The following is a 25,312-nucleotide window of genomic DNA, read 5'->3' as shown; positions in this document are numbered from 1 at the left end:
TTTCCCCCAAGTTTCCTCCATCAAACACAGAAGCCCAATTATCTGCTGTACCAGTTCATGATATCATCTAGGTCGCCAGGCCACAAGACAGTCCAGGACTTCCTAAGAGCGGACGTGTCATCCTCTTGGAGGATTCTCTGCAGGTTAGGTTTTGCTCCATTTTTAGCTGCATAATTAGTCCAGTTACTATTGTTTTTTTTTAATTATTTTGGATCATTTTTAGTAAATGATACATTACAATTTTAAGACAACACTCTACGCCCTCTACACATTTTGTGAAATGCACTGGTGGAAATGTTCTCGGTTCATTTAACTAATTGCGCTCATTAAGTAAGGGGATCTGATGGAAACAAACATTCAGCACACCGTCTGCACCAGCCTTCCAGAAACCCAAGTCTGACAGCTATGCCTGAGGCGGTCCCTGTCACAGTGACAGCAGGGGATGGCAGATGTTGCACATACCAGACAGTCCAGCAGGGGGTGTAGTGTAAAGAACCATCAGCTCCAGAGGTAGGTTGAGGTTGAGTTCAGCTTCATTAAATGCACTCACATCATTGGGGAGACTATTAAAATTCAAATGTAATTTGAAATATGACATTCTCAGCCACGTTGGAATGCTTTTGTGCTGTCTTCCCCATTGAAAATGATGAAAGGTGTCATTGCGATGGGGCCTTTGTAATTTTAGTGGTGGTATAAGCAACTTCCAGAGACAATGTAATGTCCATTTTTTTCTCCAGTGCTCATAAATATATTCCAGCATGCCTTCTTCTAGGTTTTTTCATACTTCAGTATTATTGTATGAAGATTTTTTCAAGGGGGTGGAACGTTTGTTAAGCAAGATAATTACCTTGCTCAACATGTAATTAATCATCACACATTTCCTCTGGGAGGGCCTACTCAAAAAAGAACAGTGTTTCAGCAAACTAAGAAATTGTCTGACACATATAAATACAATGAAGATAAAACTTGCCAATTCGGAGTGTCTTACCATTGGTGAATTATAAATAGACCACTTTATTCATGACCCTAAACTGCACAATATTAAGTCACAGAAAATTCTACAAAGAAAAAAGTGCAATTTATTAGTAATGTATGTTTTACAGAGGTGTTACAAATATCTTCTTCTCTCAAAGAACTTTTTGAACATAACTGTCACAAAACACTTATAGTGTTTTTTTTGGTAGCTTATTGGTTGTCAGGTGAACACTCCAGCCCTAAAACATTCCAAGATAGCTGACACACTTTTTACCACCATTTCTAAAGAAACAAATCTGAAAGGCAGTTTCTGCATTTGTGCCTTTAAGGATTCCTTTAGGGTAAATGTAGGCGCCTAGCTGTTACATTTCTAAGAAACCTTCAAAATAAAAGATTATCTGTGCTTGCACCGCAAATTCAACAAACATCGAATTTGCAGTTCATGTGGTGATCATCTGCATAGTACTGCTCAGCTCCAGTGTAACTGAGCATTTTTGATTTCCATGCACAAACTAAACATACTGTCCCCAGATACACTTAATATCAATATTCATTTATAAGCAATGATTCTGCCAAAAATGTCATTGCCTAATGAGCTCCTCAAAGAATGCAGAGTGTCAGAGTGGATTTCAGTTTGACGATGCTGCAAGGACAATCCATTGGTCATATCAACACTACCCATAACTAACAACAACACACAAACACAAAAAACCACAGTATTAACCCTGGTTCAGCAATAGACACTGTTTCAGCACTCGTTACAATAAGGAAGACTGATTTGAAATACTCGTTGAAACTGTGTCAGACATATTTCACAGTACATCTCTGTGAGTTTATCAACATGTGACACTGTCAGCTGCATTTTGAAACGCTGAAAGCAATTCCTTTTCCATTTCAAAAGAAGCAATTAGAGTATCAGTCTCACTGAAATTAAAATGGGGTCACACTGGATTACATTATTACTGTAGCTGACCCCAGGTTAGGCTATTAAACATAAGCTATAACAATACGTTTGGTAACACTGACAGCACAGTTAAAGGCACTCCTCCGTTATAAACTGCATTGTTTAGAGGCATAAGGCAAGAGAGGTACCAAAAACATGCATACTGTATAAAAATTCTTGCATTGATTGGCTTGTTTTTCATAGTTTCTTTGTGTGTATGTGTGCGTAAAGAAGGTGGGGGCCAGTGAAGACTGATGCTTGATTGGTTACATCATATAAGAGTAAACTAAAATAACATGAATAAAAAAAATGAAGTATCAGCACCGAATGTAATGAATTTGACCACCGTCAAACAATATCTGTTGGAGAGTAAACGTGTATGACTGAAATTGTAAACTGTGATGGTATAATAGTGCATGATTTATTAGTGCCTGCTGGTGTTCACTAAAATGTAGTAAAGTAACACTGGCATAATGGAAATGGACCCTTTTTAACCTGAACTGCATTATAATTTGAAATTAAAACAAAAAAATACATAAAATAACATGCCATGTAAAACTGGAAGACTTCACAGTGACACAGCAATTTGTGTATCTGCTGTGAATTTTGGCACCGGACGGAACGTTGTTCACAGTTCCACACCTCAACACCTTTCTTCTGATAGGTGGGGTGCTGTCAGTGAGAATAAGCCAGGGAGATTGTGCGATAGTCAGTGAAAGGGTTTCCAGGTCAGCAGAAGAGGTGGGGGGTGGGTGGAGTCAGTAAAAGAAATGGGCAGGTAAGTAGAAGACATAAGCAGGAGGCTGGGAGGGGTCAGTGAGAGAGGTGGGCGGGGCAGGGAAGGGACGGGTAAATAAGTAGAAGGACCGAAGGAGTCAGTGATGTAGTGGAAGCGGATGGTGGGGGGGAGCGGACGGTCAATAAGAATGGATGGGATCAGTGAGATGGTTGGCGGGAGTGTTGGGATCGGTGGTAGGTGGCAGTGAGAGGGTGGATGGAGTCAGTGGGTGCTGTTTGACAGCTGAGGGACTCGCCGTCTCTGTCTAAGTTCCATTTCTTCATCCTGAGAAAGAAAGGGAGTCACTGTGTTGTGGCAAGGCTGTGTCTTTCATCAATCTATCTATCAGATCAGGCTTAAACAGAGTAACAGTCATGAACACTGCAGGAGTAGGAGAGATGGAGGAGGTCACAACACTCTGTAGTACGTCCCTGTTGGTAGAGCTACTGCTTTTATCCACAAAGAAGAAAAACACATTGATCACCTGACAGTGCTGATCTCCTGCTTTCCTAGCCGCACTCCAGCATATCCCTGAGGAGTATATGGAGGGGTACGGGTGGGAGGGGCTTACCGTGTCAGCAGTCTCCTCCCCCTCTGCATGTTCACTGTGATGACTGGAGAGCTCAACATCAGACAGAGCACTCCCCACAGCCTCCTCCTCATGGTCTGTCTGATAGTCTGACTCTTCTGAGAGAGAGAAGGCAGGAGGGAGGCAGGGAGAGATGAAAAGGGGGATGAGAGCACAGAAAGATGGAGAGAGAAGAAAGGAGGGATTTAAGAAAAGAAGAGATGAAGAGTAAACAGAAATAAGGCAAAAGGTAAAGAGGAAAATAGTCTTGACAGAGATTTTATTTGGATCTAAAGCTTGTCACTTGTAATTTGCAAATACAGTGTGTACACTTATACTTCTTTTAATGACTATATGTTTCAGTCTGACACGTGAAAGAGACTTTGGATATGCGCATAATTCCGGTTTCTCTGAGGCTGGGGAATAGCAGATGAGACAGACAAATGTGTAGAGAAAGGATTCAGAGCCAGGGAGTGACAGCTCTCAGGGCACAGCTGGATATCTGCACCGAAAAGCACCTTTCTTATTCTCTCCCTCCCTCACTCACCATCCACAAGAGCTGGTTTGACAGGCTCGATCCTGGACACGATCTCTGCCAGGTCTGTGAAGGAGGCGTTGGGGCATGTCACCACCTATAAGGCATACAGACAGAGGGCAGAGGTGTCAGTCATTGTGTCAGACAGACAATAAATTTGTGAAAAAATCCATCAGCCACAATGCCACATGGTCAAACTATGCCTGCCAATCAACGAAGTAATACACACGGACACACACACACACACACAATCAAGACTTCAGCAATGAACGTGACCGTTGGCACTGTGGGGGTGCAGTGATTGAGGTGAACATCCGTTGGTCAGCCTTCAAGTGTCTGTCAGTCATTAAGGCTGCCTCTTCTTCTCAGACTCCTCCCATTTTTCTCTCTACATTTTTCTCTTTCTTCTCCCTTTTTCCTCTTCTCATTCTCACTCTCTGTTCCTCCATTCTTCCCTCTCCCTCTCTTTTGCTTTTATTTTTCTCTCATCACCATACCATTCCCTCTCTCTGCTCCTCCCTGCCTCCATCCCTCTCTCCATCTGACCTCTACCTCTGTGCTTCCCTATCTTTTTCTCCCTTCCTCCTTCTCTCCACCTGTCTTTCTCTCTTCCTTCCACCATTCCTCTCTCTCTCACCTCTCTACCGCTCCATCTCTCTGCTCCTCCCTCCCTCCCTCCATCTCTCCCTGTCTTCATCCCTCCCTCCCTCTTTCTCCCCCCTGTTCCCCTCTTACATTGCTGCTCTTTGTGTTGTGGAACTCCTCCTGGTGCCGGTCTTTCAGCATCTTGTCCACCACGCCGCCGCGGATCCACACGTCAAAGACAGTCTTCCCGTGCTGGTGGCCCACCTCCTGGGAACAGAGCAGCCTGTTACAGCGGTGCTCCTCGGCAAGCTGCTATTTGCACGGCACTGTTCTGCTTGACTGGGAAAGGGCCCCCGGGAGACCAGAGCCAAAACTGTTGTTTCGGCCCAGACTGTAATAATCAATAAGCGCTACATGGTATTACTCTTCTCTGAGTCAGACCAAGGGGAAACGCTATGAGACGGTGAGCAGAGAGCCAGAGAGACCAGAGAGACCAGAGAGAGAGAGAGAGAGAGAGAGAGAGAGAGAGAGAGAGAGAGACTGGGATTATGGTACTGGGACTGGGATTAATTTGAATTGCTGCCAGACCCAAAACAGTCATACATACACTGGCAGAGTATCTCTTCACCGTCAGAGAAACAAAGCAGACACAGATCCTGACCAAACAGATAAAGGACAGACTAAGTGACCACACCCTCCCAACTGAAAAAGGTAGACACTGAGAGACGGGAGAGCAAGAGAGAGAGAGAGAGAGAGAGAGAGAGAGAGAGAGAGAGAGAGTAAGAGACTGACATTGTGGCACAGTCTGCTTGACACAATTAGAGAAGGCATATGACAACAGAAAAGGCCCCCTTACATCATTTTGCATTTAACTTAGATATATACACCTTTCTAGCACAGTGCATACTAACTATTAATACATAAATGTTCACCTATTATATTTATTTTTATGTTGTAATGAACTATTAGGCAATACAGATATAGTAACTGTCACACCAATGAAAATGTCAAGCCAATTAAAATCAACTGAATTGAGAGAGCAGAAAAGAGAGAGAAATGGAGAGAGAATGAGAGAGCAACAGCAAAAGAGTGAGGAGGAAAGAGAGAGAGAGACAGAAAGAGAAAGAGAGAGAGACAGAGACAAAGAGAGACAGAAAGAGAGAGAGAGAGAGAACCACTCACAGCGATCTCGTCGAACTTGCCAAACTCCAGCGTGCGGTACCGGTCGATGGGGGGGCGGATGTACTCGCAGTAGTCGCTGCTCTTCACCGACTCCAGCTGCCGGACACAGCACACGTAGGCCAGCCGTGTCTGGATCTCCGCCATGTTTAGCACCTGGGGCGGGGTCACACGCAGCCACATCGTTTAATACTGACACATTCCCTTCATTAGGGTACCACTGTCTCCATGATGCCACTGACAGATCTCTTGGATGTGTTACAATGACAGCTCTAATACTCCTGGGGTGTACTGTTATAGTGTGAAAGGCATAATAAATGGGAAAATAGAATACATTAGCTGAAAGATTAAGTACAAAGAGACAAAATAAAAATGACAGGAAAGCAATAATAGTATTAAAACCCTGAGGACCCCTCCGGTCCTGTCTCTACCATCTACTATGGCCAGCAGGTTGCTCAGCAGACACTGAATGGCTTGAAATGGCATTGACAGAAACTACCAATCCTATTTGTTTTGTCTAAAATCATCGTTTCTCTCTCAAAGTCACCATAAGGGCATCTTCCAAATTAAAACAAACCAATTTATTTTCTTATGCTTTCTATATATATCATACACTGGGGGCTTCCAAATGGAAGTGCTATTTTCATCATGTTTATAGATACCTCTATGAAAGTTGTAGATGAAAATGCTTTGTTATTTCTGTTAATGTAGCAAATACACCGTGTTCTTTGATGAGTGATGTCTGGGTTCATTCAAAGCAAAGACTACTAAAACTATGTTATGTTTTAGCGTTACTGTGTTATCAATGACTTATATACCATAACTACTCTCACCTTGACTTTCTCTGCCAAGGGATTTAAGCGTTTCCATAGCAGCCACCAGCCCGACAGCGAATCACCGTAGTTCGTGAGGTGAGTCTCGTCCTGGCTGCCAACATCGATGGCAATCACCACCTTTGCACCCATGGAGCGCGCCACGTCCGCTGGAGAGAGAGAAAGGCAGAGAGAGGGACAGAGAGGGAGAGCAAGAGACATTTTCACAGCTGGACCTTCACTGAATCTTCAGATTAAGCTCTTTTCTACAGTGGTATTCAACAATACCCAAACTGTGCCAATCAACTGCCAATCTTCTGGGTACAGGCAAGGAAGAGACTCAGTATTCATTTATTCAAATATTTGACTGTAAGATCAGTAATTGGTCCCTTTGGTCAGTATCCCAGAGGTTTATCCTTTTTCATCTCTAAGAACAGTCTAAGAACACTGCACAAAATACAACACTCCATTGACATTAATCTTTTTTCTGCCTGGGTATATAAGTGAAGGCAGATCTGTTGCGGTAAATGCAGCAAGCATTTATTTACAGAGAAACAGCTGGAGTTTCATACAGAGCTTTGAGGCAGACAGCCAGAGTTCAACCGTTCAATTCATCAGTCTCGGGAGCCACAAAGTCAAATTTATTCTAACAAATAAAATCAAATAAATCAGAAAGCATTTCTGTATTTACAAGCCTGGATCCTTTCACATGGTGCCATTCTTCCATGCTTTAGCATAACATTACAAGTGAGGGGTGCACACCCGGTAGGTTGTTGATGTAACCCCCGTCCATGAGAAGGTGCCCATCTTTGGGGTCACAAAGTGGGGGCAGGTACCCAGACAGAGACATGCTGGCACGAACATACCGCCACAGAGATCCTGGTGATAAAACAAAGGGTCAAGTTACAAGAAGTCAAGTTACAAGAAGAAAGTTAAGAAATTAGTAGGTTTGCTTTAGCATAGCACTTGCTGAGTTTGTGTGATGTCATGTGGCCCATTTATGTATGCTCTTGAAGTCATATGGCCTTGCTGCATCTGGATCTTGCTTAAGAACCAGATGCAGCAATGCCAAAGGAATCTGAGAGCATACATACCTACATACAATACACTGAAAGGCAGTAAGTGCAGGACCTAGACTGAGAGGGACAGACCGTCTGTGTGGACTCTCATGGCTGAGGCACTGATGTCAGTGGTGATGTTGAAATAAGGGATCCAAAGGTCCTGTAGGGAGATTGAGAAAGAGAAAGAGACAGAAATGAGTCAGTCATCAGTTAAACAATCATGACTGGGTACGGGATACGTGTGGGATTATGGAAATAGAAAACCCTGAAAGTGTGAACGCATCTTACGCGTGCTTGAGTTTGTTTATGCAGCAGCATACATGCTGAAGCACTGATCACTGACCTCTATCTGTTTGCCCTTAAATACTGCGCTGATGCTGGAGTTGAAGGCAGCCCCAGAGAACATGGAGGTAACGGGGTAGGTCAGGTCTAGCACCTTCTTAAACACCGAAGTCATCTCCTGAGGGAGGGCGAGAGGCGGGCGTGACCCACTTTTATAGCAACAATGACACTGTGAGAAAACTGGTTATAAACTCCTCCCCTCACCATGGACCACTCCCGCGCTCGAACTCTCATGCGGCTGTGGCTCCTGTCTTCGGCGTACAGCGCCCCCATCAGGGCTCCGATGGAAGTGCCGCCGACCAGGTCTACAGGAATTCCTGCTTCACTCAAAGCCCGCAGCACCCCGACCTGACAACAGCCCCTGAAAAAGAGCGAGAAGGAAGAACAGAGATGAGGAGGTATAAAAAGATGGACAGAGAGGGAGGAGAAAGACAGTGAAAGTACAGCAGAGAAAGTGAAAGGGAGAAGGAAAAAGGAAAAAAAAGGAGGGGAATGTGAAAGATGGATAGAGAGATGGACACGAGAGGAAACAGGGAAGACAGGGAAAGAGAAAGGGAAGGAGGGATGAAGAGAAGGAAAATGAGGAAGAGGCTGAAGGTTAAAGATGAAGAGAGAAAGGGAAAAAGGAGGTGGAGAGAGGGAAAGTGAAAGCGCTAGAGAAAACTGGAGCGACTGACACCACCATAATCAGACTGGCACAAACACAATGAGCAACAAGTCAGAGGCAGACCCACAGCATTCAGATTGACAAAATACTTAGTCATAGACATAAACAGTGTATTTGTGCCAGTGTGGATAAATATGCTACGATACTGTGAGTCTGTCTCTCCTGTTGCGCCAATATTAAATCATATCAGCTGTTCCATATGCATGAAGACATTTGTGTCAGGGTAGTGCTGCATTTACACACAAGGAATTACTGGGCTGTTTGAACAAACACACACAGCGTGACTGAGACAGAGATGTGACAATACACACCTTAAACGGCCTCCTGCTCCTGACTGATGAAAGGAGAGGTAGACACAGAAACCATCAGAAAATGGACAGACTAACAGTCACACAAGTGAGATCAGACAGACTGACATAGGGACAGATAAAGCAGAGCTACAAGTAATCTCCAAGTCGAAATACAGACAGACAAGACAGGCAGACAGACAGACAGACAGGGGTCCAAGCAGTCTGTATAAAGGTGTATATAGCACTATATCCATGTGTCATGAAGTATAGAATATGTCAACCAAGCCATTATAGAGCCAACAGCCTTGTCAGTACTCAGTAGTCATGGTGACAGTGCGCATGTCCCTCAGGGCCGCCATAGCCGAGAGATGTGTCCCACTGGGTGGGCAGGATGGGGAGGAATGTGGAAAATGGCTGCCTGCCAGTCACAGAACTGATCGGGACCACCCAGGCAGGTGACAGTCACATGGCTGCAGTACCTGGCACCCCCTCCCCCCAGCACCAGGGCAATGGCGTTGCCCGTCAGGACCCGGGCCAGGCGTGAGAAGTCCGAGTGGCGATCAGGCGGCTTCTGGAACACCCTCTGATACATCTCTCTCTGAGGGAAAGAGCATTTAGGGTGAAAAGGCGGGACAGCTGCCAACAACGCTTTAGACCGTGTGTGTCTGACATCACTAACATACAGCATGCAAACAAGCACATGATCAAACTGCTTTAGCGCTTTATTCTTAACCTTAAGTAATAAGTGTGTTTCAGCAATAAGAACATGAGCACGAGCTGGAACAGGGGCAGAAAGTAGAAAAAGAAAAAGCAAAAGTAGAAGATGTGAGAACAGGAGCAAAAACTGTAACAGGAGCACAGGCAGGAATAGGAGCAGAAGCAGGAATAGAAAAGGGAACAGGAGCAGAAACAGGAGTTAGAGCAGGGCCAGATGCAGTTACTAGCTTGGGAAGACTCCTCTTCGAAAAGACCCGCCGGGGGCAGGACAGGTGCAGGTGTCTGGAGATCCAGCTTCGCATGTTGAGCCAGTCCACCGTTCCCCGGGGAGGGGGCCCATCCTCACGGTGAAGCAGAACCAGCTGCTTCTGGGCCCGCACCGCGCTACCCTCCAGCATGCGCTCCAACTGGGGGGGTAGGGGGAGACCGGGGTCTGAGGTCATTGGGCATGCAATATCTGCTAATGCAATGCAGCTTCAGTAACACAACGCACCATTGCTGAATTCTCTATTATATTATACAGCCTAATATGTGTGTCTGAATCTTGGGAGAGTGTCTTCAATCAAAGACTAATAAGCTCACTGACAGCACTGCTCTCCAGGGAGAGAATGAGAGAGAAAGGGGGAGAGGTAGAGGAAAAGAGTGGGAATGAAAAACTGCAGGTGTCAGTCACCGCATGCTGGAGCCACTGCTGTTCCTCCATCTCTTTTTCTCACTGCCTCCATTCTAACACACAAACAACATTCTCTCTCCCTCCCCCTCCCCCCTCCTCCCTCCTCCCTCCCTCTCCTTGCTCCACTAATGTAACCTTATTACTCTCCTTTCACTCTTTCCCTCCAGCCGAGTTCAAACATGACCTTTGCTGGTGTGACTCTGATTATAAAGCAGGTTAAGCTGGCGGTAATCCACAAACACATGATTAAGTGGGCCAACATATGATACTGAAAGCGCTCCTTGATCCAAGTTCAAATAGTCATCTCTGCCAGCAGAATTAGCCCGCCGGCCGCACTACATTCTAGCGCCCCCCAGAGTCCAGAGTTAAAAACGTCCGTCCCGCCCTCTCACCTCCCCGACGGCAGGGTCCTGCTCCCCCAGTCCCACAATGATGATGCAGTCGGCCTGGCGGATGCAGCGCTGGGTCCAGGGCGTCAGCGTGCTGTCCGACTGGTACAGCACGATGCGGTGGATGTCCTCCTGCTGCCCGAGCCAGCTGGACAGGCGGTACTCGTGCACGCTGACGGAGCAGAGTTCGCACTTATTGTCCACCAAAGCCGTTCGTTTTAAACCACTTACACGCTCAGAGAATGCCCACGTCCAGACACATGGTCCATTCCTAAAGCTGAATATTTACTGAAGCAGGTCGGGTTAAGTACCGTGCTCAGGGGTCCAGCAGCAATACCACAACTGGAGACTGAACTTTTAAGGTACAAGTCTACCCCTCCATCACACTGCTGCTCCTGTCACATGTCACTAGAGCCGTTTGCATATGGGGACACTGTGGGTGTAGATACCACTTATGTGTTTGTGTTCATCACGAATGTTTCACTTGAGGAAAACAGCCAATGACGAAAGACAGAGTGAATCGATGATGTAATCGTGTCTGCATCGAGGCACCGTGATAGTATTGAACCGTTTTCAAAAAAACAGCCCCTGTTTTTCAATAGAAAATGGCTTGGAGCCAATGGCAGAACCAATCTATATATTATGTGCCTTTTAAGGGCATGGCTTGACACACTATAAAAACATAAATATGGGAACATCTTCGATCTAAAGAAAGGCAGACATCTGTGCCATATAGCAAAGAAGGGAGAGAGGGAGAGGAATTCCCTTGCGTAAAGCTTGTGAACAGAACACGTTAAGAATAGAGACAAGAAGAAAAAGTTTGTCATAATCACATACAGCCACAAACACAGACAAAAAACACAGGCACACAGAGATGATGTCGCTCACCTGTCCAGTGCTGCTGATCCCAGGCGCTGTTTGATGATGTCACTGGTTAAGAGGAGGGTGGGGCCTGAGAGAGTGAGGGAGGAGGGAAAGAGGAAAATGACTCATGGGAAAGATGGAGAATGAGATGGGTTAGGTCCTCTCTAAGACCAATGGGAAGGCTGGGGAGAAGGGTGGCACGCACCAATGGCACTCAACGCATGCTGCAGCTCCAGGGTGAAGGCAGTCAGGGGCACCTCCTCGGACACGGGCAGGATGGCCACGGTGGACAGGTTGGAGGCAGGGTTCCCTGTGTCCCACTTACTGCTGGAGGTGTGCAGGGACAAGCTGCGGGCTGGAGGGAGGCGGGAGAGGCTGAGGCACAAGACAGCACAGACGGACAGAGGGACAGGCTCTCACACACACACACACACACACACACACACACACACACACACACCTGCAACTAGATGAGTCCCAGCAGATCTTTCTTAGCCGCCTGGAAGATAGCATTTATCTTGCTTGGGGGGACATGGTCAGAGCACACACACAAGCAAAACACACCTACCTGACAGTGGGCCGTTAACCTGCTGCAGGATCTTTTCCCCAAGAAGGTGGATCAACCTGGTCACCACCTGGGGCCCAGCAGGAAAGGGCAGGGCGGAAAGACAGAGGGAAGAGGGAAGGATACGGTTGGTTGAGCAGCGGGTTGTGTGGTTAGCTGGTTGTTTTTTGTGTTCAGTAGCAGGTTATGTGGTAGGTCATGTAACTGGTTGGTGATTAGGTCCCGTGGTTGGTCGGTCAGCCTGACCTGTGGATATCTCCTCTTGATGGAGCTGAGTGCCCCCTCTGGCAGCTTGGCCAGCTCAGAGTCCCGGACGGCATGCACCGTAGTGGCTCTGTTCTGATGGGTCAGGGCCTCCACCTGGGTGACAGAGACAGAAGGAAGAAAAATGGGCTTTTGTTTAAAACATTATTGTTGCATCCTTTGGCAACCTAAACTGCTTCAAAAATAGTAGTAATAAACAAGTGCTGAATAACAAATAATTCATCAAGGTAAGCTGTTTGACCCTGGATATGAGCAACCACAAAATCTGATGATAGAAATCATATAACCTGTGTTTGTCAATGGTCGTGATCCACACTGTTTGCTAGTATACATGCAATGTTGGGCTAATGATGGAGCAATGAGCTAGTGGGTACATAGCAAGATGCTGAAGGCGGTAAGATAAAAACAACTAAATAACAACTAAAAATACCATGGGGACTACGTGATCTGTGAGACCTTTTAACATTTTTAACATCACGACTTCCCAGAATTGCTATTGACATATAGAGGTGAGAGCGAACTTCAATCTCAGAATCCATGCTTTTTAAATAATTCCTCAAACTCCTTTGTCAATGGTGACGTAAAGAGAGGCTATATCTGTATATGCCAGCAGCGTACGTATGAGCCCTAATGAGAGCACTGCTCCAGTCAGCGCAGCCCCCATCCACACAAACACCGTGGCTACGGAGACTTGAAGGGCTTGGTAACCATGGCATCGACATGGCCAGGTATTCTTAGCAGCGTGGTCGTCACCGCGGAGACACAAAGACGTTGGCCAATCAGAGGCCGAGCGAGAAAGTAAACAGGCACAGACTCTCTGGGGGAGAAGGCATTACCTAATGACGGATTTCCCATGCGCACACACTCACTAGAGCGCGTGCGCACATACACGCACATACAGGCGCTCGTACACACACAGACACATTTGCACACAATAACACTCATGTACACACACACACACACACACACACACACACACACACACATATATACTCCAAAAACGCGTTTGAAAAATCAAGAGTCCATTGTCATATGATGGTCTGCGTGACCTCTGACCCCTTACCACCCCGATGAGGTCGCCGCGGCCATACTCTCCGGTCAGCTCCTTTTTCCCGTCCTCCTTCATGATGACAGAGCGCAGACGTCCACTCAAGACGATGTAGGTGCTGTCAGACTTGTCCCCCTGCCTGAGACAGACAGTGAATCTGAAGGTGAATGCAGAGATACCAGCAGACTGAAACAGGTGAAATAAGCTGAGGGTAAAGCCTGAGATATGAGCAGACTGAGGAGAGAGAAGCTGAGGGTAGACCGCAGAGATACTTGTGGACTGAGCAGAGAATTCCCAGTCCAAATGACAGGATGAAGGAGGGAGAGTGGGAAAGGGAGAGACGGGCCTGTGGAGGAGGGGTAGAGCATCGAGAGCAGTCATACCTGTAGACGGCACGGCCAGCCTCCACGGCCATCCAGTCGAGGGCGAAGTCGATCTGCCTCACAAACGGGGACATCCTACGCACGACTGTGTGTGCCACGTTCAACACCACCCTGGGCTCCGCCCGCATAATCCTACACACACACACAGAAAAACATGCACGCACAAAATAAATGACAACCAGTGGTCCAGAGCAATACTGTCATATGAATGGAAGAGAGGGGAACGTATAGGCGTGTCGCTTTTCAGACGCACTCGTAGAAGTGTGTCTTGGAGATGGCCAGGAAGGTGCAGTCTCTCTGGGCGCGCACGCTGAAGATGAGGGGCTCTCCGGTCAGCACGGCCAGCTGCCCCACCAGCTCCCCTGGGTGGGTGACGAACAAGAGGGTGTCCTCCTCACGATCAATCATGCGCTGGTACACATGCAGCAGCCCTGAAATCACAAACTGCACACTCACGTCCTAACACACACACACACACGTACATATAACACACACGGACACACACACATCCACACACGCATACATGCACACAGACAAACGCAAGAGGAAACACATGCATGCAGGTGCACACAAACACATGCACAGGGAAAAAACACACACACGCACACACACAGATGAAAACACACAGAAACACACATATAGAGACAGCAGCAAAACGTGCTCAGCCACAAGCGCACACACACACAAGCGCACGCATTTACATTCGAGACGAACATGCATACACATAGATGTGTGCATCCAAACACACACATACACACACAGACAACCAGAAACAGAGAACAAATTCATTATTAAAATGGCAATAGCCATGAGAGTATCAATTCCACTGCTGACAGAATTGGAAATGCAATAATTCAAACTCTTCATAAGATTCAATTAATCTGTCACAAACAAAACATCCATGAAAAAAAATAAACTGTTTTGCGTGTGTTATCAGGTATTTTGACAGGACACCTGTCATATTAGCATAAAAGGGGCAGTATGTTCATTTATTTCATTATTTTCATATCAGTGAGACTCTCAGTGAGACAAAAATACATGAAACCCTCTCTAACCCCCATATTTACATCACACACCTCCTGTAACCCTAATATTTAATGCATATTCATTCTGTAATCTCAATTGATTGTATTCATTATTAATATTTTAATCGTTACTGCTATTATTATTATTGATACTACTACTATCAGTGCTACTACCACTAGTACTGCTACTGATAGTAATCATTACGACTACTACTACTACTACTACTACTACTAATAATAATAATAATAATAATAATAGTAGTAATAGTAATAATAATAAATTAAGAGCCCACTGAACTAACTGGACTCAGGAATCTGTTATTCCACAGTTGTGGCTTTAATCAGTTACCCCAGCTCTGTCTCCATTCCCCCTCACCTAACATCATAACAATCACATAGTGATTACCCTGATGCCAGAGCAAATAATTCTAAAATATTACCACATCGCTGTAAGAATGAGATGTTGACTTTCTATTGCTTGATGTGCTCATGTGACTCATTAATGTCTGACCTGGTCTCCCTGCCGTGCCACTAATGATCCAGATTTCACCTGGTGCAGGGTTACCCTGCCCTCCAGCAGGCTGGGGTCCTGGGAGAGAGGAAGCAAGAGGGAGAGTGGGAGAGATAAAGATAAAGATGGAGAGAAAGAGGGAGGTAGAGAGAGGTAGTGAGAGACACTGTCATTTACATGTAGTGTTTTCCTTACCTTTAGCATGTATTCTGTATGTTAACATTTGTTTTGCTTTGGCAACACGAATGTGTATTTGTTATGCCACATAACCCCGGACACGTACACCCACATGCACTCACAGACAAACACACGCACGCGCGCACACACACACACACACACACACACACACACACACACACACACACAAACACACACAAACACACACACACACACACACACACACACCTGCAACTGGATGAGTCCCAGCAGATCTTTCTTAGCCGCCTGGAAGATAGCATTTATCTTGCTTGGGGGGACATGGTCAGAGCGCCCCCCGGTGTCCGTGTAGTGGAACACAGCCGAGGGCGTGTGCTGCATAGTTACAGTCTTCTTCAGAATAGACTGGGAGATGGAACAGAAAAAGGGTCAGAATAGTCCATCACACTGTCTTTCTGTCAGGGTTTATTAAAGACTGAGTGAGTCAGTCAGTGTGACAGTGAGTTACAGTTGGAGAGTCATCCACTCAATCAGTGTGCTAGTCCACGACTTGGTAAATGATTTACCTGGCAAACAACAGGAATGAACGGGGGAGTTATCGTTTGCATGAGTGAGTCAGTGATGAATTTTTGACTGGCTGACTGACCGACTGAGAGATTAAGTGAATGGGAGAGTGAGTGGGTGAAAAGAGTGAGAGAAAAGACCAGTCAAAGAGTCATGTGTGACCCACCTTGTGCACTACAGGACTGGATGGGGGCTCATCCATGGCGACTCTGGCTCTCTCGTATGCCATATTAAGATCATTTCCGGTCACCCCTGCAGAATACACAGTTTTTTTACACCAGAGCCAACTGCACCCTACAGAACACACACACACACACACAGACTCTCACACCACGTCCAACTGCTCACTACAGAATATACACACATTCTCACACCACGTCCAACTGCATGCTACAGAACACACACACACACACACACACACACACACAAACACACGCACACACACACTCTCATGTCAGGTCCACCTGTGTCCTCCAGCCCTCAGCACTCTAGGCCATTCTTGCCTTAGTCTGACTACAACAGCTTGATCCAATGAAGTGTCTACCAAGGCATGCCAAGTAGCTCAATGCAGAACTGTCAGTGAGCTACATGAAACATCGTCAAATTTGACCAGATAAACTGCGAAGACAGTGAGAGAGTGCAAGCAGTGTGCTGCAAAGTGTGTATGTGCGAGTGTGTGGCTCAGTGCTCCCATGGGTCAGACGAGCTTACCCGTGACATCATTAGGCGTCGACACAGAGCGGGACTTCCTGTTGTTCTCAGACTGCCCAACTTTCCCACCATCTGAAACCATACTGGGCACCATCACTCTCCATCTTTTACACCCACAGCACATTCAGTGAAGCCACTTTTAATGGTGTGTATGTGTGTGTGAGAGAGAGACAGAGAGCACGAAAGAGAGAGATAATGTCTGTGTGTGTGTGTGTGTGTGCATGTGCGCGTGTGAATAGGTTTGTGTGTATCCGTGTGTACACATGGGTGTGTGCGTATGTGTGAATAGATGTGTGTGTGCACAGGTGTGTGTGTCTGTGTATGTATAAGGGTGTATGTATCATAGTGTGAGTGTGAGTGTAGGTCTGACCTGTGTCTGTGGGCTGGTCTGTGGCTCCCAAGGCGGGCTCCTCCTCATTGTGGCTGTGAGAATGCTGCCGCCTCCCAGCCCTGCTGGAAGCCCCCTCTCCAATCACACTGGCCACCGATGCCAGGGGCACAGCCTGCCTCTCCTGATACAGGCGCACACACACACACACAGTTCAGCTTGTCCATCACACACCCTCTGCTGAAGGTCACTGTTAATCTTACTCTTGAGATTCTGTCCCTGCAGTGACCTTGCAGTCAGTGTGGCAGCTCTGCTTCCACAAGGTTATGGGGTCAATTCCCAGTTGGGTCATAGCAAACACTTCAAAAATTCTACCTCTATAAACCTGCCTCTCTGCCTGGAAATCAACATTAAAAGAGATTAAGGGATTGTGGGTAGAGGCCCTGAAATAGCTCGTCGTCGTGTCCAGGGGGGTCATACCACAGAAATCGACAAGACCTGTTACCCTATGAGCCCACACTGCTTACTTGCGAGCTAAATGGACACCCTGCCAGATGTTAGAGCTGTCACAAAATCATGTTTTGATATTATTAGCATCAGGCTGGGATCAAACGACAACTGCAAGAGCCTGATAGCCTGAAAGCGAGGAGCGCAGAGGATCTTTGTGCCAGGATAATGGAGCCAACGAGAGCTCGCTATCAGCAGGGAGATTTATGGGTTTGTGCCCTTCCTTCTGCAGCACCTATGAAGTATAATGATGCATGTTATTCATTTCCCCTGCTCCTTTATGGAAGACAGGGTATGATGCGCTGTTTAATGTAGTGTGAAATAACTGTGTGTGGTGTGTAATGTGTTGACAGCAAGCTCACTCCCTCCCCCCCATTCTCTCTCTCTCTGGGTGTGGTATAACACGTATGTTTTAATTGCATTGGACCACAGCTGATAGCTTAATTCCTGTTATCTGCCATATGTAACCCAAAGTCACCTTGCTGAGGAGCAAATCCTGGAACTTATGACCTAGGTGGTCTGGTGTAACTTGATACTGGGCAAGACATTATACTGCACCAAGTTATACCTCAGCAGGTCTGTGGCACCTGGTGATTCTGGATCAGTTGGATTTTTTGCTGTGACTGTGATCTGTGCCAGAGCGTGCCCTCTGTAACTGCTCTCAGCTTCTCACCGGGTTGAAGAGCTCGGTGGTCAGCCCCAGGTAGTGGTGCAAGGCCAGGAACGTCACTCTCTGGAGACGAACCATGATGATCTTTCCAGAGAGACAGATGGACAAGTATCAGTCAGTCTCATCAAAACCTGGACACAGTGTTGTTATGTTTATGTTTTATGTGTGTGCGTGTCTGTGCATGTGCTTATGAGTAGCATACATGTGACAATGTGGGTGTTTGTTTATATACATATATGTGTGAGTGTGCCCATGTGTGCATATACATGTGAGAGTGTGTGTGTGTGTGTGTGTGTGTGTGTGTTTTTTTTCCCTGTGTATAGCTGTAGTACCTGGATGACTCGGACCAGTGTCTCAGGGTATTTCTCAAAGACAGACTGGAAGGCAGATGCTGGAAGGCGTAATATGGTGGACCTGGAGGCTGCCCGAGCAGACACAGTCTTGTAGGGGGCTGGGTAGCCCTGTGAACACCACAGATGGAGACAGCGAGACAGACAGAGTGAGGGCAGAGAAAGGACGCGCTGCATGAGGACAGGCAAAGTGAAGACAGCCAGCCTGAAGACAAACAGACAGGCTGAGAACAAACAGGAAGCGTGGAGACAAAAAGCCAGGCAGGGGACAAGCAGACGGAGTGAGGACAGACTCACAGTGATGCTGTCCAGGATGCTGAGCAGACTGTGGACACTGTCTCCCGGTAACACGTCCTTCACCACGGGGTCAGTGCCATCCTGAGGTGGGAAGAGAAGCCCACTTAATTCCCTTCCTGTAAATGCAAGCCAATGGTCTGCTTCACCAGCAGAACTGTATTAGCATTGCCAAAGCGAATCCATAGCTATCGGTCAGAACTAAAAGCACTTTATCTTTACACCAGAGCTACAGGGATTTTTCATGCTCTGCCATGACTGCAGGGTTTTTTTTTATGTGGAGTCATGGTGATTTAAATTCTTTGACATAACAGAAACACAGTTAAACATTCGCCTATACTGATATAACTAATACTTTTCTATAAACACTGCCTGGAGCAATTACCTTTTACAGATTTCAGTAAAAAAAAAAAAAAAGATTAGTTCCACACAAATAGTACTTTAGATTCTCAAATAATCAGGCTGTAGGGGAGTAATTAAGGACAGGAGGGGGACTACAGGAAGAAATCAGGAGATGAGACCATTGGAGATGAAGAGTCTGTGGACCGGATGGCCCTTGACCTGATTGATCAAGGCTGAATTAGCATATATATATAGGTGCATGACACATTAAGCATGGGGGATGAACAGAATTTGAATGAAATTCACATGTTCAGTGCCATTCGTGATGGAAAATGGCTGTAATCAGTATCATTGAATGTGTGCTTTATTTCTCCAGCGAGTCGAATTACACAATCGCAATGGAATCTATCTGTCGAGTTTGACTTGATCAAGGAGAACAAAAGCAAATGTTTTGAAGTGAAGAGGAACAGCACCAGGGGATAACACCCCAGAGATGCACAGTCAAACCGGACTGATCCTCAGAAACAACTGTGTGAGCAAATGGTGGAATTATTTTATTGATTCATTAACACACAGGAACACAGTACGCTACCTCCAAAGCTGAGGTAATGGCATCCTTCAGGAAAGAATGGTGAAAGCTCTTTTCAATACTCCATTCCGTTATTCATTACCTTATCTATTGTTTTTTTTTCGTGTTTATAAAATGCTGTTGAAATGATTTCGAGGTACTCACATCCACAAGTGCATTTCATTTTGCCAAAGAAGAGCATACATAACCACAGTACCATCAAAGCCCCTTCAAATGTAATCAAAATACAGAGCCATACAACATGATAACAATGTATTCTATCAGCAGGTACTGCCCCAGAGGACAGCTCCAAAAACTGTTCATTCCATACAGGCTCATTTGATGCTAATTTCAGTTTGAAAAGTAATGTGGGCCAATTTGGGCATGAGAAAAGCGTGCAGATCGGTTTGGTGGCTTGTGACTTTAAGAAGTAAGCCAGGTGGCCGCAGAAACAGCAAACTCGACCTTTGACCTTACACTCTCGTGGACGCAGAGTTCAAGGCGCCCGTCCTGCACAACATAGATGCTGTCGTCGGTGTCCCCGGGGCGGAAGAGCCCCTCGCCCTCCTGCAGCTCCACGAACACCATGTGACGGCACAGCTCCAGGAACAGCGGCTTCTCGAAGTGACCCAGAACCCTGGTGGCGGCGGGGGGACAGGCATTAGGGACTCACACTTGGGAACCAGAAGGATTCAGGTTTGAATCCTGGATCCTGTTGGAGCTTGGAGCAAGCTGCTCAACTTCAATCGCTTCAAAGCATAGCTTTCTCAAAAAAAAACACATGCCATGTACATAGCCCTGTATTAAGCTGTAGTAACTTCTTCTTACAAAGCAACCGAACAAGACAGGTACTTGAAGCCTGCAAATCTGTCCGTAAGTCACCTGACATTCTTCAGCATGTAGAGCACCTCGGAGGGCAGGTGCGAGTTCTGAACGTCAAACTCTGTCAGGTCGGCCTCCAGCAGCGAGGGTGGGGGCTCTTTGGGCTGCAGGGTAGGGGGCTCCCGTCGAATCCGCAGGATCCTGAGGAACAGAAACGCCCACTGTTTCTTCCCCCAGCGCTACTCCAACAACAGCAGGACCATCCTGAGGCATCAAGCATGCCAGGCTTGTTTGCTCCTCATCACTGCTATGCAGATTGACTGACTGTCATCTGTATTGCCCATGCTGTTCAAGACTGCTGTTGGCAAACGAATACACTTGACAATCCACCTAGTATAGCACTCAGTGAATCCGCACCAGAAATTTTTATTTAAAAAAAGAGGTCAGCATCAGGTGGTTAAGTAGGCACTTCTCACCTGCGAGCAATGCTCAGCACCTTGGGTCTCTTGCGGCTGCGTTGCTTGGACACGGAGTTTGAGCCTGAGGTGGGTGGAGAGGACAAGGTCTGCACCTGGTGGGTGGGGTGCCGAGCACAGAAGCGGATGGTGACTGAGAGTAAATGATACACTGAGACCGGCTCTTCATTGCCTAGCTCACACTGTCCTCTGGTGGAGAGATCATGCAAACAGCGGCACTGACCAATAAGCGGGAGTTTCTTCTTTGGTTAAGGGGGACTTACCTTTCGCATGATCTTTCTGCCGTAGAAGAGCACCTTGTCTCTTTTCCGGAAGCGATAACGTGGAGTACCCCCCAGCTGTCCCCCTGGAACATGCACACAAATGTTGTGCAATGTCAGTCAAAGGATCCCAGGACCAATCACTGAAGTGGATACCCATGATGTCACAATGTCACATTCATCAACACTGTACATACACACTGGCAGGAAAATGCTCTGACAGACAGAGCTCTGTATGATGTTTGATTGATAAAAACTTCATTATATACCACAATGAGCTTAACAATGAGCTGCTATACTCTTACTGTTGCATACCGACAACCAGGGTTGACCAATACCATAGTGTTTGTCACTGCGCTACAACAGCACAGAATTGAAACCATGGGAAAGTGGGGAAGATACTGACTGGCCAGTTTGTATCTCCTGTAGAGGAAGAGCATGATGATGCCAATCAGAGAGACTGCCACCACAGCCCCAATCAGCACACCGGTCAGCTGGAAAATATAACACAGGTATTACCAGAGCAGCCACAGGCATCTATACACACAGATCAAAACATGACTACATACTAGGACATGGCTCCATACACAAACACACATGCATAGGCATTACAGCACTCACCAGTTATAATTACACACATGTCAAATATAACTGCATAGCAGGAAATGGACCTACATACACACAAACACACAGGCATAACCACACCTAACACAAGCATTAATGCACACAAGTCCAATATGACTGAATAACAGAATAAGACATGAGCATCTACTCACCACTACAAACCCACATGCATTACTGCATACACCAAGCATTAATAAACACAAATCAAAATATTATTGCTTAACACATAAGATTTATTACTGTCACATGACATGAACATCTACACATCAGCACAAAACACATGAAATTAGCACAGCCTATCGTTACTCACAACCCCTGACCTGATACGCAGAAATAACATACGACAGCACTCAAAAGTGGGCAACACATATCTACAACAGCTGCTCTGCACATTCTGACAGTGGCATGGGGGACAGAGGAGGCTGCGGCAGGGAGACTAAATATCTTGGTACCATTGTGGTCTGCATCCTCTCCTCCAGAAACTGTTGCACCCGGGCCCGGATATCACTGCTGACACTGCTGCCTGGCAGCATGCCCTGAAAGACAAACCCAAACACAAACACAAACACACACACACACACACACACACACACACACACACACACACACGCACGCGCACACACGCACGCGCGCACACACACACACTTAGGAATACGCATAATGGGAGGGAGGGGAGAACACAGTGTGCTCAAACTGACTGTTCTGTCATGGGTACAGAATCGCTTGGGGGTTAGAACTGAGCAGGGGAGACAATAAAGCCAGCTGCCTCTCACCTTGTAAGAACCAAAGCATTAATAACACTGAAGACCTGTTCAGACCTTTTCTGTCCTTAAAAAAGGACCCAACCCCCCGCCTCCCCTTTGTTTTACACAAACAATCTCAATTCAAAGGGAATGAGAAAAAGACAGGGCATGAGGACAACGTAAGCCTAGAATGGAAAGAGGAAGAAATACAGAAAGGTACTGAAACAATGAGTCATTGTGTCAGACAGACACATAGAAGAGGCAGCTAGTCTGGGAAAGAGACGTAACCAAACAGACATTGTTCAACTGCTGCAATCACGCTGCAGCTCATTTTTACCCCCTAGTGGAAAAACACACTCACTGCCTTCTGCTGACACTTGGCGGGTACTTTGGATCTGATGTATAAATAAATAAAGCAAAAACAATGTCTTCAATAAAAGACAGATTTTACACAGTCCACTCTATCTGCCTGCCTTTCAAGTCATTTTGGGCAAAGAGAGAGTATCAGCTAGGTCTTACCGTGTTCACACTGCAGGTCAAACTGTCATTGTCCTCATCCATTCCTACGAAAAAGGGCAAATAATGAAAGGAGGGAGGAAAGAGTTACCCAAATCATAATCTAGAAGAGTCATAATGAATAAATACATGTTAATACATGGATATACATACATTTATATATATTTAAATCTATATATATGCATTTTTGCATTTAGCATTTATTGGAAAAAATATCAATCACTGTTACCTTCTCATATACAGTTATGTGATGTGCCTGTACAATAGGATATTTATCACACTGTGCATTTTTTTTTTAAGTATTTTCATATTCTACAGTCAGAATATAATTACATAAGCAGGAGCTGTTCTGGTGCAAAGTTCGGCAATCCTTACTTTACAGTATCAGAGATGCACCTGTCTTTACTTCCATCCAAATACTTATCTCTACAGGTAACTAGGTTCTTCATGTAATCAGCATTTCACCATTCAGAGAGATAGAAAGCGGCAGAACTGTGGTGCTCTGATACTGGGGTTGCCTTCCCCTGTTCAAATGTTTTTATATTCCGACAGGTTAGTTGATACTTTTTTCAGAAGGACACACAATACACAAAATGTACAAAGAACAACAATTTCAGTGGCACAGCGGCGAACTGTCCGGTCATTCCTCAAATAGGCAACGAACACTGCTGTTCTGAGCGCCGGAGACGTGCAAAGATAACGCAAGGAGCTTGTTTTAAGTTCATGGTTACAACCACCTTATCTACGGGTAAAGGGTTAAGAAAAGAGTGCTAATCGTGGGGTAGTTTTGAACCGTTTATCTGTCGGAAAAAAGGAATGCTGTCACAAAGACCGTATGTATAGATCTGCTCAACGCCTGTCTGCTTACAGCTAGCCCTGTTCAAATAAGGCTGGTAAACGTTGCCTTTGCCCCCCATACCAATGCTGTGAACAATTACGCAACAGCCGTCCAACCTCACGTCTTTCGCGTCTACATTCTGTTCCCGTTATTAAACAACGCAGCAGCTCAAGGGTTCCCATCCTTGCAATCATCCCCAACTTCAAAGAACATGGAAATAGCGCAAAGAGGGACCCACTCCATCTAATGTTAGCTAACTACAGCATTGTGATGAGATCGATATTGGGCAAGTTACCGTTATCATAACTACAATGACCCACATGACAAGACCAACAACGTCTGCTACCAACTTGTGGATAGCTAGTCTATGCCAAACTATGTCACTTTGCTTAAATGAATATTTTTCAAGACTGACACATACGGCTTCCGTCATTCAGTTAAAGGAAACCTTACTGGGGAAAAACTGTATAATCGATATTCTTTTCTAACCTATCATATGCTGTTAAAACAATGACAAAGAAAACAACTCAACACAATGAGCAACATTTAGCTAACGTTAGGCGTATCGCTGTGTCTGAGTGGCCAAGACAGGCATTGTCTTCCATACACTTGAAACATAACGGTAGCTACCGATGACAGTAATTTTCAGATTGCCTGTGTGCTGGTGTTATACCAGTAGTATAGGTGACAGCTTACATCAATAGAATAACAAAACGAATTCATCAGTAATATATGTCTGAAACCCTTGTATGTATAGCGTACACTAGCAACATATCACGAGACTGACAGAACTTTTTTTCCTCTTCCTTGAAGCAGACACAGCCTCATAATATTATTACTTCTTTAGCTAATGTACACACAGTTACCACTTTAAATAGTGGCGCCTGGAGCTCAAATTATTGCACGTGAACTAGTTATAAGTTTTAGTAATCAAACATACAAGAACACATTTTCACTGATTTCATCTCTCGTCTTAGAGAACTTAGCTAGTTAGCAACTCAGGAAGAACATTACACCTAACATTAACTCAACATACTAATATGAATGATAACATACACCTCGCCGATCCGCTACTCACTGTTTTATGTCCGACAGTCAGCATCCAACTAGCAAGTCGCTATAGCTGAAACTTTCTATCTTTCTTTTTTCCTTCCTTCTCTCCCACATCAGGTAGTACGTGACGGCAAACACTTTCCTGAGTTCTCTACAGTCCCCTCAGCTGGATGGACAGTTTGTTGTCTTGACACTGTTTAAGAAACGCCTTACAATGTCTGCTCTTCCAATTGGCCAGCTATACCCACGACTACCCAATCATAGTTAGGCTTGTTGAAAAAGTAGCCAGATTTAACTCCGCAGCGTACTACTGTAG

At 45.8% G+C, this 25,312-nt stretch overlaps 1 protein-coding gene across 2 annotated transcripts; it reads right to left on the bottom strand.

Annotated features, from left to right (window-relative positions):
- Positions 1 to 1,100: 1,100 nt before the first annotated feature.
- pnpla7a (patatin-like phospholipase domain containing 7a) lies at positions 1,101 to 25,172 on the bottom strand. Of its 2 annotated transcripts, XM_036528214.1 has the most exons (37): positions 25,022 to 25,172; positions 23,109 to 23,152; positions 22,951 to 22,984; positions 22,299 to 22,382; positions 21,629 to 21,716; positions 21,226 to 21,308; positions 20,963 to 21,057; positions 20,547 to 20,687; positions 20,142 to 20,301; positions 18,758 to 18,838; positions 18,443 to 18,571; positions 18,114 to 18,194; positions 16,976 to 17,117; positions 16,606 to 16,677; positions 16,061 to 16,146; positions 15,580 to 15,735; positions 15,175 to 15,252; positions 13,892 to 14,097; positions 13,639 to 13,770; positions 13,271 to 13,394; positions 12,190 to 12,303; positions 11,947 to 12,013; positions 11,584 to 11,733; positions 11,403 to 11,466; positions 10,518 to 10,686; positions 9,677 to 9,859; positions 9,215 to 9,333; positions 7,983 to 8,139; positions 7,780 to 7,896; positions 7,527 to 7,596; positions 7,138 to 7,254; positions 6,397 to 6,545; positions 5,567 to 5,719; positions 4,535 to 4,651; positions 3,812 to 3,896; positions 3,268 to 3,383; positions 1,101 to 2,981 (listed from the first exon to the last, which is right to left on the bottom strand). In XM_036528214.1, exons 4-37 carry the CDS (start codon positions 22,377 to 22,379, stop codon positions 2,919 to 2,921), a joined length of 3,945 nt encoding a protein of 1,314 aa, XP_036384107.1. In that variant the 5' UTR covers positions 22,380 to 22,382; positions 22,951 to 22,984; positions 23,109 to 23,152; positions 25,022 to 25,172; the 3' UTR covers positions 1,101 to 2,918. The 2 variants fall into 2 exon arrangements, with proteins under 2 accessions (XP_036384107.1, XP_036384106.1); XM_036528213.1 differs by lacking the exon at positions 22,951 to 22,984.
- Between the last annotated feature and the right edge of the window lie 140 nt (positions 25,173 to 25,312).

The sequence above is a fragment of the Megalops cyprinoides genome, chromosome 5 (assembly GCF_013368585.1).
Source record: "Megalops cyprinoides isolate fMegCyp1 chromosome 5, fMegCyp1.pri, whole genome shotgun sequence".
Lineage (NCBI taxonomy): Eukaryota > Metazoa > Chordata > Actinopteri > Elopiformes > Megalopidae > Megalops > Megalops cyprinoides.
Note: the sequence above shows the minus strand (reverse complement) of the source record. Positions and strands in the feature narration are given on the sequence as shown.